The sequence below is a fragment of the Sitophilus oryzae genome, unplaced genomic scaffold (genome assembly GCF_002938485.1).
Source record: "Sitophilus oryzae breed Bouriz unplaced genomic scaffold, Soryzae_2.0 scaffold_613_pilon_pilon, whole genome shotgun sequence".
Lineage (NCBI taxonomy): Eukaryota > Metazoa > Arthropoda > Insecta > Coleoptera > Curculionidae > Sitophilus > Sitophilus oryzae.
In genome coordinates this window covers 154906-167835 of record NW_022147211.1, presented here as the reverse complement: position 1 = coordinate 167835, position 12930 = coordinate 154906, and the positions used below count along the sequence as shown (strand labels likewise).

The 12930-nt window shown below is 32.5% G+C and overlaps 1 protein-coding gene across 1 annotated transcript; it reads left to right on the top strand.

Moving 5' to 3' along the window:
- Positions 1–4217: 4217 nt before the first annotated feature.
- On the top strand, positions 4218–10164 carry LOC115887721. The gene is made up of 3 exons (XM_030907195.1): positions 4218–4514; positions 6211–6370; positions 10142–10164. Exons 1-3 carry the CDS (start codon positions 4218–4220, stop codon positions 10162–10164), a joined length of 480 nt encoding a protein of 159 aa, XP_030763055.1.
- The last annotated feature ends 2766 nt before the right edge of the window (positions 10165–12930 follow it).

The following is a 12930-nucleotide window of genomic DNA, read 5'->3' as shown; positions in this document are numbered from 1 at the left end:
AAAATACCGACTAATAAAAAAAACCATATTGTATACCAAATTCCTTGTCAAGACTGCCCAAACGTCTACATTGGTCAACCAGCACAATATCTCCAAAAACTGGTTAAAAGTGTGATATGACGGACATAAGTATGATAAAAAAAAAGAACTGCTCTGACTAAATATGAAAGCACGACAAATCACAAAATGAATTATCAGGAGACCAAAATTTTAGCCACTGAATACAACAAGCATAAGAGAGAATTTTTGGAAATGATCTATATTAAAAAAGAACCTGAATCTATGAATGATAGAACTGACATAAAAAACTTGAATCAAGTGTATTTTAGTCTGTTAAACTAATTGTTAATTGTGATCCTCCTGTTTAAAAATTCAATTTATTGACCAACGAAATATAAATTAGGTTTAGTACGATTTCAGCCGTAGTCAATATACATAGATAGTTTTAGTGTTACGAATAATAATTTTAAAAAATATGTGGTCATCTTTTGACAAGTTTATATTAATTTATTAATTGTAGTAAACATTATGTTGTGTGTGTTTGTGAATTTTTTGGTATGTAATTTTTGGATTATGTTCGACACTCTTTTTTTTTATCTCCTGTAATATTTTTTCAATAATAAAAGTGTTTCAGACGTGTAAAAGAGCTATTTTTTATTGAATGGCTGCTTCTCGCATCCAAAACACCATATATTTTTGTCAACTACCAGCCTAACTAGACTCATTATTATTATAATCACCTTTCAATTTCTTCATCTTTATGTTTATATTTCTAACTACTTCATTTCTGGTCTTCGACGCATATTTCTTTGAGGTGTCCATTTCTATATTTCCTCGTTTCCCCCTTTTTTATTCATACGACGATGGTAGGTAGTTTTACTATTTCCATACTTTTTCGTATATTGTCTCCAAAATAGTGTCTATAGTTATTCTCTTTCACTCATTTCTTCATTAATTTTCACATTTCTATTGTAGCAAAAAAAGTTAAAGTACGCCATCTTATCCAATATTTACTCAAAATCATCTGATGACATCTCTAGTCAAAATGTTTAAAAACTATTAATTTAAAAAATAAATATATGAAAATAGGTATTTAGCCATATACAGTTAAGTTCTATTTCTCCAATTTTACACTCCAAGCCTCCTAGTCTTGGGGACCCTATAAAAGATCTCTTTCCATGGCTAGTATGGGGCCTTCATTCCACGATGGTCTGGGTCTTCTACGTTTTTTTCTTTCTGGAGACGTCCATTGGAGCTTATTTTTAAGCAACCTATGGTAAAGCATTTCTAATAAGTGTCCGAACCGTTCTAAATGGATGGCACAAAAGGATTTATAGCTATAACCACAAAAGACAGAGGCGGTAATCCTAACCACCAAACGAAAACTGGCACCAATTCTTTTTGATGTTGAGGGAACATTGATCGTACCTAAGAATGCTGTAAAATACCCCGGAGTCTGGTTAGATAGTAAAACAACATTCTGTGAACGTGTTACCCAAACAATCACTAAAGCGGAAAATCTCTAGCAGCGCTATCAAATCTAATGCCGAACATAGGGGGGCCGTAGGTCATCAAAGCGTAGAATTCTTGTAAGCGTAATACATTCACAATTGTTATATGCTGCTCCGCTATGGTGTAAGGCAATGGACAAAATAAAAACAAAGCGAAAGATAACAGCTCTGCAGCGTAAATTATGTATTAGAGTGAGAAGAACTGTATGTACTGAGGCAGTTGGTGTCATTGCGGGCATCCCTCCTATCCACTTATTAGCTCATGAACAGGCGGATAGATACAAGCTGGGAGAGCTCAAACAAATAGTCAGGAAAACTGTGATGGAGAAGTGGCAGGATCAGTGGGATAAAGAAAAATATGGAAGATGGACCTGGAGACTTATACCCAACATTAAAAAAAATGGATTGACAGACCATATGGTGAAGTGGGATACCACCTGAAAGGAATGCTGTCTGGACACGGGTGCTTTCGAAAAAAGTAAGATGTGGAATAGACGATGATGAACACGTATTCTATTGTTCCAGATGGAAGGATGAGAGAGATATAGTTTTAAGAAGGAGAATTCAATTTGAAAACTTACAATTTATCAAATCAGTGAGATAAAGAACATTCAACTTATGGAATTGCTTACAAAATAGAATGCATATATCCAGACCCTACAGAGCAGTACGTGCGAAAATTCCTTATTGTTTCTCGATGAAGTTGGTCGTTTATAAATAATTTATAGGCCAAAACCTCCGACTAGGAAACTTGGCTGCTGCATGAGCGGTATTTATTAAAAATATATCCCGAAAAATAACTATTTGCACGTCGCCCGCCAGAGAGAACATGGAATTTGAGTTGGAATTTGATTATTTATATTTCGCTTTTCTATTCCCAGACGCCTATTTGTAGGTGGATTGTTTTTTTAGTTGAATTAAAAAATTATGCTTTCCTTCTAAACAAGCGTTTTAATGATTTCAAACAATAATGATTTAAGTATATAAGAAAAATAAATTGAAATTAAAAAATCAGCTAAATAATTTTTGCTGTTTTTTATTTAGTTTTGTAAAATAGTATTCAATTATTTTATTTTTTAAAATACAATTTAGGAAAAATACTACAATCTTCTAAATATTTATATTTTGGATTCTGTTTAACTTGCTAGTTTGCTTTTAACTTGCTTAAACCTTATTACAATTTTACCAACTTTAGGTTTTCAATATTCATACTACTTATTTAGCCTTAACAAACTAGATAACCATACATACTAAGACCATTGTATTTATCAAAAATGAATTTGGTGCATGTTGTATATTGGTGTGATAAAAAAGACGAAAAATATGGAAGAACATCTGCCTATGATAATCAATGAAATCCCTCATAAAAATCCTCCATGGCTAATACCTGAAACTGAAATAAGATTAGACCTGAATATCCTCAAACGTAATCTGAACGCAAGTTAAGCTGAAATATACCAACGACAGTTCGAGGAAATATTATATCAATCAATAAAAAATTGTCATTTACATTGATGGGTTCAAAACACTTTACAATGATACAAAAATACAAACTGATGCTGGATGTGCAAATATTATCAACGGGTCAGCTTTCCAATTGACTTTGGGACATGAAGTAACAGCTTTAATCACAGAACATTTTGCTATCTTGTCTTATCCTATGTGATTATATTCCAAAAGGGAATCCAAATAGCAAAATCTTCTACGAAGAAAGCTTTGTTGGAAGAATACAATCAAACTAGAGTAATAATTGTCTCTGACTTTTTAGATATCATGTCTAGACTTAATGGCATATTTGTCCAAGATCTTTTGAAACGAAAAATTCAGACTCTTATTCGAAAGTGCACTGAAAACTGAAATAAACTCACGTTTGTATGGGTCCTAAGCCTCACTAATATCCTTCGCAACACAATGGCAGATGAAGCTGTTCAGCAGGCTGTTAAAAAGATACCACTGACATCCCTTATATTAGTAAATATTATCTTAAAGAACTACTACATAAACGAACAAAAGGGGAATGGCACGATGAGTGGACAAATGAACCTTCGAAGCTTCGCGCAATAAAACAAGAATCCAGAGTGCATCGTCTTCGTACTGAGCATACTAATGTGACACATCCATATTTGCTTAAAAAAATCTTCCAATGTGATGTTGAGTTGACACTAACCAACATTATATGTGAATGTTCTCAATATACGGTAGAATCGAGTAGATTAAAAATACGTGGTGAAATTCGTCTCAGGTCTACAGTTCCTAGATCTTGTATAGTTTTCCAAAATTTTTGCATGTTAGTTCCTTTGAAACCTGAAATATCTAATTCAACTAAATATGTTTTTTACACCTTCGTATCAAGATTTGTGGAAAACAGGTTCAGCAAAGACCAAAACGCCCTTGTTTTTTTTGCCAGATCCAGTCTTGATCTTATTTTTGAATTTATATTGAATCAGCATTGCTTCCTTTAAAAGTTTATGCCATAGCCAAGAAAACACTATTTGCAATAAATTACAATAAACATTTGGAACCAATAAGTAACTTTTTATATCATATTTATTTATGTGAATTTCTCAATTCACTGGTTCAATTTGTTCTGTGTTGAACATGGCACGATAATAAGTTTAATATTGCATAATATAAAGAATAAAAAATAATGCAAGAATAGACTCTACATATACTCATATTATTGAAAATATTTACCAGGAAGCAACAATGCATATTAGATTAGATGCAACAACTGCGACCAACAGAATAGTATTGGAGAGAGGTGTGAAACAGGGAGACACCATACCACCTAAACTGTGTACTCTAGCACAAGAAGAGGTATTCAAAAATCTGGAATGGGACACCAAAGGCATTAGCGTAGATGGTATCAGACTAAACCACCTCAGATTTGCAGATAATATAGTTCTAATTGGTAAAAACATCACAGAACTAGATGAAATGTTAAATGAATTACATCTATTAGCTGCAAAGATAGAACTGAACATAAACTTTAATAAAACAAAAGTACTGTTAATAAAACAAGAGTTCCGAAGATACCAACATATATACAGTGTGTCACTTTTAAAACTTCCCACCCTTAATATCTTTCTTGCAGTTAAAAGTATGAAAAATCGGAAAGACACGTCAATTTTATTTGTAAGGGGGACACTTTAAATTAATATTTTTAGCCTTTTTCTTTTAACCACCTAGGAAGGGGAGATGTCACCCTTACAATCATAAATGGGAATGGGGGTCAAGTGGCACATCGTTTTAAAGGGCGTTTAATTATCTTTTCAGTGGTATCCTACTTTGTTGCTTTTTGTCGAGTGGTTACCGAATAATCACGTTTCAAAGTTGCAGAAACAATTAAACATGCCTGCATTGAGATTTTGGTTTTCAGTCTACTGTTTACACAAAAATTATTGCAATGGATCTCCTTATAGTACAAAAGATTAGAAGATCGCATTACACCACTTACGCCCTATCGTATAAGTTGATCAGAATGTTGTCCATTTTCCTGTTAACAATAATAAAGTGTGTTTTCAAACTCCTTCCTAATATTTCGGAAAACTTCACCGGGAATTGACCGGCATTCTGCTGTAATTCGCCTTTTAAGATCATCAATATCAGTAGGTTGTGTTCTATAAACAATGGATTTAAGATGTCCCCAAAGAAAGAAATCTAAGGGTGTTAATCCGCTGATCTTGGAAGCCATTCAATTAGTCCCCTTCTGCCAGCCCAGGTACCCGGAAATCTCTCGTTTAACCACTGTCGGATCGGAAGAAAATAATGAGGTGGAGCCACTGTCCTGCTGGAATGTTAACAAATCCTCCTGTATAACTGATTAGAGGTTGCCACTCATTCGAATTTAAGAAAATAAACGTTAATGTTCATGACGTTTTCTGTTTATTAGTATTTCGACCCCCCTAGAAAAATATAATTGCTACGTCCATGTTTCCACCTAATCTTCTAATTATTTGTACTACAAGGAGACCCATTGCAATATTTTATATAAACACTAGCCTGCAAACCATAATCTCAATGCAGGCATGTTTAATTGTTTCTGCAAGTTTCAAACGCGATTATTCGGAAACCTCTGGACAAAAAGCAACAAAGTAGGATACCACTGAAAAGAGAATTAAACGTCCTTTAAAACGATGTGCCACTTGACCCCCATTCCTATTTAAAATTGTAAGGGTGACATCTACCTCTCCTAGGGGGTTAAAAGAAAAAGGCTAAAAATATTAATTTAGAGTGTCCCCCTTACAAATAAAATTGACGTGTCTTTCCGATTTTTCATATTTTTAACTGCAAGAAAGATATTAAGGGTGGGAAGTTTTAAAATTGACATATATATATACAAAGTAATATGATCGAATATTTAAGAGAATATATATATATATATATATATATATATATATATATATTTAGGCCACAATATTACACTTGGAAAAGAAAACCAACACGCTGAAATTACAAGGCGTATACGATTAGCATGGATAGCTTTCGGTAAACTGGGACATATTCTGAAAATCAATACGATCCCTATCAATCTGAAGCGAAAATTAATACCTATATTTTGTGTGTTTCAAAATAATTTGCAAATAAACTCTTAACAACTCAAAGAGCTATGGAACGATGTATGCAAGGGGTTTGTCTGCGAGACAAATTTCGTAATGAAAACATCAGGAGTAAAACAAGAGTTACCGATATAATTCAGGAAGTGGGTAAAATGAAATGGCAATGGGCTGGCTATGTTGCTAGAGTGGATAAAGACAGAGAAGTGGTTAAATACAGCACAAAAGAGGGAGACATGGAAAAGGATGAGAGAGACCTATATCCAGGAGTAGATGAATCCGATGTAAAATTTGAAGATTGGTGTAAAGCGAAAGAAATCAAGAATAGTAGTAACGAAAAGGTTCTCGTGGCATATTTTGAACATCTTTCAAAACACAGGAAGGCTTCATCATTTTGGGTATATTATTCCATGCTACATTCAGTTATGTCAGTGAAGAAAATTACAGATATTAGTAAGTACGTCCATTTAATTGCATTTCTAAAAAGAAAATCGGAAGGATTTCGGTCAAAAAAATCGAGAATTTTAAGAAAAGAAGACATAACTCGTTTTTTGTTGGAAGCCGATGAAAAAACTTATTTCCTGACAAAAGTTTCATTGATAGTGGGTCTTGCGGGAGCCTGTCGGCGTATCGAGTTGACAAATCTGCAGCTGCAAAATATTAAAGATGAAGGACAATGCATTTATGTCATTATTCCATTTACGAAAACAAAGATATCACGACATTTTATTATAACGAAAGGGAATGTTGCAGCCCAGTAACACAGAGCATACTCGATTTTTTGTGGGGTACAGAAATGGAAAATGTATTAAGAAACCCGTTGGCATTAATAATTTAGGGAAAATACCGTATAAAATAGCAGTGTTCCTAAGTCTTCCAAATCCACAACAATACACTGGACATTGTTTCCGTAGATCGTCTGCGTCGTTGCTTGCAGATTCAGGAGTGGATTTATTAACTGTTAAAAGACATGGTGGTTGGCGCTCTAACACAGTGGCAGGGAGCTATATAGAAAATTCCAAAGAAAATAAGTAAAAAGTGTCATGTAATATTTTGGGTAACATTTCTGGCAATGGTGGGTCTTCAACAAGTTCAAGCACTCAGGAAATAAATTTACTTTCTAAAAATTCAACTCACCTGTCATCATCTGGAATTAGTTTAACCAATTGTACTGATATTATAATTAATGTTTATAATAAATAAACGTATTTAGGTACCTTTTTTTGCTTGTTTCTTATTTTAAAATTTGCGTGTTATTATGAATTCATAATAGCACTAGTGCTATTATAAAAGCCATAATGACATCCAAATGACAATGTTAAATGTGTCATAATAACATTGTCGTAGATTAAAATATTAATAGAATTATTTCCAATTTTCGATAAACCAGAATATGAATAAACCAGATAAACCAGGATATTTGAAATTTGAAATAAAAAATATAATTTTAGTATCAATAATCGACTTCCTCCTTTATCCATTTAATAGTAATAAGTCATACTATTTATATTTTCTTAAAAAAAATATAAAATTAAAAGTGATAATCATTATAATTTGCCGTTTTATATCCCAGCCACATCTCACCTACGGAATAACTGCAAATAGAACATCAAAAACTAACGATTGAGTCATTATACTGTGATTACGTAACGAGTTAACAAGTAGTTGTTGTGTAGTTTAAAAGTGGATTGAACTTGAGACAAAAAAAACTAGAATTGCGGTGTCATTCTAGGAAAGTTAGCAGTGCCAATACAACTTTAAAGAGCTGTCACTTATTATATATTATTTAATTTCTGTTTTTTTGTTAACGTTGTTGTTTTACATAAATATTAGATATTTTACAGTGCATTAGATAATTTCATTTTTAATAAAATTGGAATATTTGACATATAGAAAAAAAAAATACAGGTAAATTGTATTACAAAAATAATTGAAAACTAGTACAATCTAATTATTAAGATCGCAATAACTTATGCGTAAGAATTGACTAACAAATGATTAACAGAAATTAGCTACAGGGTTATTGAACTGAAAGCAATAAAATATAGAAAAATAAAGTATATGAAAAATGTTCTTTGGTACCGTCTCGTATCTTAACCAGTCTTAACATTGAATATACAGAGTTGTTCACGACATACGACACGGAGTATTGTAGCTAAACGATTAGATTTTTACAAATTGTAAGTTTTGGGTTCGTTGAAGGACTATTAGAGCTACAATTTAAAAATATTTTTACAAGATACAGAGTGTCCCAAATAAATAAAAAATATCAAAGTATTGTTTTAAACGGAACACCCTGTATATTATTACATTTTTAGTTTCTACGATTAAAATAAAGGTAAATTTGATAAAGATTTATTACACTTAAACCTTACCGTTTTTGAAATATTTTCTCCAAGGGTATCAAAGTTTTTAATACTAAATATTTACTGAAGTTTATTTATTGATTTATTGTGTTGCAATAATAAAAATTATACTACCTTATACAGAGTGTCTAAAATTTTATTTTAAATAATTACTAGCTTTAAACGGCAATAACTTGTTTAATTTAAATGGAACGCCCTGTATATTTTAGGAGAATCAGATGCACAATTTAATTGTCTATACCAAATAGTATTATACCATTTTTTACCTATAGCTTCAAGTTTCCGTAGAAAATGCATTTTCTTGTAATTTTAAATTCATTTATCAATATACCCATGGAATACTGACATTTTAGATTATTTTTAAAGATGTACCAAATTTTAAAAGGGTACAGATACTAATATTGTCGATATAGTTTGTTTATTTCATTAAAAAATTAAAAAAACTATTTAAATATTTGTTAAAGAGGACCAATTAATATGATTCTAGTATTCAAACTACATTAATTGACTGTTTGCGTTGATTAATAATAATTGCTCCAAAAACTAAAAAACTGAATGTTTTATGTGTACTAGACAGTGTGGTAAAAAGTAAGACCTTAAAAATGATATTTAATTTTTTGACAAATGCTTATTTGTAACAATAGAGACATTCATTTTTATAACTTATTATTATACTGATTTCTGATTCAAATCCGCATTTATTTAGAATAATTTATTCACGAACATAATTAAGTGTGTAATTAATTAGTATTTGGGCAGAAATAATGGTGGTATATTTAATTAATGGAATACTATTATATGAAGATTTAAATAGTTTTCTTTTTGCAGACAAATGGGCTAGTAATATTATCATTTTATTAAAAACGATAATACCTATTACTAGCCTGTACATTTTGTACATTTGTTGCTTTAAAAACAATCTAAAATGTCAATATTCCATGGGTATATTGATAAATGAGGTCTAAATTATAAGAAAATGCATTTTCTACGAAAACTTGAAGGGATAGGTAAAAACTGGTATAATACAATTTGATAGACAATTAAATTATGCATCTGATTCTCCTAAAATATACAGGGCCTTTCATTTAAATTAAACAAGTTATTGCCGTTTAAAGCTAGTAATTATTTAAAATAAAATTTTAGACACTCTGTATAAGGTAGTATAATTTTTATCATTGCAGCACAATAACTGATCAATAAATAAACTTCAGTAAATATTTAGTATTAAAAACTTTGATACCCTTGGAGAAATGAAGCCTTAAAATTTTACTGCAATTTCACAAAATTGAAGATATTTCAAAAACGGTAAGGTTTAAGTGTGATAAACCTTAATAAAGTTTACCTTTATTTCAATCGTAGAATCTAGAAATACAATAGTATACAGGGTGTTCCATTTAAAAAAATACAACTGTAGCGTTTTTTACTTATTTGGAACACTCTGTATCTTGTAAAATTATTTCTAAATTGTAGCTCTAATAGTCCTTCAACGAACCCAAAACTTAAAATTTGTAAAAACGTAATCGTTTAGCTACAATAGTCCGTGTCGTATGTGGTGAACAACCCTGTATAAAACAGTGGATAAAATAATTTCTGCTGTTAATTTTGTACTTAGAAAAAAATTTAATTCTTTTGAAATAAATAAATTTCAATTTTTGTATAATATAGTGTACTAAGTTCATGTTTACTAAACTATTGGTACTTTTTTTAGGTAATGAAATAGTTTTGCAATAATTTCGTTTGTTACCAGTTATATAGGTTCATATACTTTTATCGTGACTTAAAATAAGCTTAAAACGAAACATTCCAAATTACTGAAATAAACGAAATTTAGATTATGAGTGATATTATTAGAATAAATAATTACTGGCTACTGTCATTACTCGCTGAAAAATATTTGACACGCATTAGAAGATGGTTACGCAATGCGTTTTCTTTAATGAGCTTTTCTGTGGCTGAAAAGCCCGATATGTAATGTTATCTCTCTTCCGCACTCTGGACATTTAAAAATCTGATTACTTTGTTGCCTCTTTACTTTTTTGGTTGTTACTCTATTCCTGTATTTGTTAGAAAGGGATCGCTCAGTGATCCATGATGGTGACACTCTTGACTTTGTTGTTATGGAGGCTTTTACACACTGTAAATAATTTGTTGGGTACTCCGAAATTTTTCATAACTGCCCAAAGCGCATCTCTGTTTACAGATTCGAAGGCTTTTGTTAAGCCGATGAATGCAACATAAAGTTTACACTGCTGCTCTTTTACGTTTTCCTGTAGTTGGCAAACGGAGAATATGGAATCGAAGGTGCTGCGGTTGGTGCGAAAACCCGTTTACGATTCTGGGAGATGGATGCAGGTGGTTCGACATAACGACAATAGTAGACTTCCCCGGTAGTTTCCGCAGTCTGGTGCACTTCCGTTTTTCTTAAATATATTCACTATATTCGCGTTGCAAAAAGCCTTGAGGTACCTCTCCGCTTTCACATATGACATCGAAGAGAGCCTTAAAATGACCAATAAGTTCTTTATTTGCACACTTATAGATTTTCGCAGGAATCGCGTCACAGCCAGCTGATTTGTTATTTTTAAGCTGTTTTATGGAGGCCTTTATTTCCTGTTCTGCTATTGGGATATCTAATATATCAAGGCTGTTATACTGAGGTATTTTGTTTAGCGCTTCCTATTGGGGTTGTTTTCTTCGTTAAGGATATGGCTGTAATGCTCTTTCCAGTGATTTCTGATTTGCTCTTCGTCTTTTAGAAGTTCACCGTTTTGTGCCGTGATTGGGCCGCTTACATTATGTGCTAGGCCGTATACTTCTTTTACAGCCACGAAGAATTTACGACAGTCGTGATACACGGCGTACTCTTGAATCTGATTAGCTTTTTGCGACCACCGACCTATTCTTTAGTTGGCGCAGGTTCCTTCGAAGCATGTTGTTAGCTGGTGTAAATTGGCCAGCCTCCGATTCTGTGGATTTGCAGTCACTGCTTCATGTGCTCTATGCTTTTCTTTCAAAAAAGCCTCTATATGCGGTTGATTTTCGTTAAACCAGTCTGGTTGTTTCTTTTAATTTGTGTTTTCCAGTACTGTTTTGCTGGTTTTATAAATCGCATCCCTTAATAGTGTGCAGCCTTCTTCAGCTTCCGATATTGAGTTTATCTATGAAAGTTACTCTTCGATGGTTAAACTACTAAAGTTACTATCGTTGTTCTCTAGACTCCGTACGCTTAAACTGGCCATGTTGTTTTGCTTTTTACAGTGTGGATGTTTGGGTTTTAAATGGATTTGCATTTTTAAAATTAAAAGTCGGTGATCAGTATCACATTCCGCATCTATTCTGGCTTTTGTAAGTCTGACATGTTTTAGATGCAAGAATAATTCGGATATTTTTTTACAGAAGTAGACAAATACTTAAATTTTATCTTTTTAACTATAGGGAATCATATCTTACAAAAAATTAATAATATGCACATACGAATATAATTTAGATACGAATATAAAATATATACACATAGACAGGACGATTCAATATTACATGGAGAATGTAGAATGTTTAGGAGGGGAGTTAATCACAGCGGCCTTATATTATGTGTGTACTATACTATTGTGTGTTCCCCTTTCTTGAGTCATAACGAGTTATAACTCATCATACAGTCTCAGGGCTTTAACAAAAGTCAGTATCTGAGACGGCTCCACAGAGGCCAGCTCTCCATCCTCGACATCAGACGTACCAAGGTTCATGGCACGAATGGTCGTCGTCTCGGCGCACTCAGTGCTAAGGTGTTCTGGTGTTTCCCCATTTTCTCCACAAAATCTGCATTCGCCGTTGTTTCTCAGTTTCAGCCTACTGAGGTGTTCGTTGAGGAGACAGTGTCCTGTTAGAAACCCCGTGACAATCCGAAGATTGTTTTTACTTAAATCAGGAAAACCTTTGATTTTTCTCGGTCATAAGTTCTGGAAGTTAAGAGGAACTTTTTCGAGTGTCTTAGACCGTTGGAGGACACCCATTCCAAGTTACAGATGGAGTCTTCCAGATTCATCAGTTCCGCTTTCAGTTGGTTCCCGTTTGGAAAACAGAACGGTTCTGGTCCAGTTAGTGGAGTGTTCGCTCCTTTTCTAGCTAGATCATTTGCTTTTTCATTGCCTTCTATCCCTTTGTGAGCAGGCACCCAGAGTAGGAGGACTTTATTTATTTCTATTACATGGAGAAACTTGAACAATTACATTGTGTGAACAATAAAATTGCCTGTAACAAAACAAATCAAAATTATAATTATTAAATTATTAAAAAACTGTTATAAATAAAAAAAACTATTTTAATTGAAATATATTGTTTCAGTGTTAGAAAATCAAAATTATTAAAAGTTACATATTGTATTTATTTATCAGGGTTACGGTAATGTCCAAAGGTTAAAAACAGTGTTACCTGTTAAGTCAATGAACCCAATAGAATAAAACTCGTACCTATAATAACAGGTACTATCAATCAATACCTAAA

Coding starts and splice junctions, on each gene's coding strand:
- LOC115887721 (XM_030907195.1), top strand. CDS start 4,218: ATGCATATTAGATTAGATGCAACAACTGCGACCAACAGAATAGTATTG. Junction 4,515..6,210: donor TAAACTTTAATAAAACAAAA/GTACTGTTAATA, acceptor GATATAATTCAG/GAAGTGGGTAAAATGAAATG. Junction 6,371..10,141: donor TGTAAAATTTGAAGATTGGT/GTAAAGCGAAAG, acceptor TACTTTTTTTAG/GTAATGAAATAGTTTTGCAA.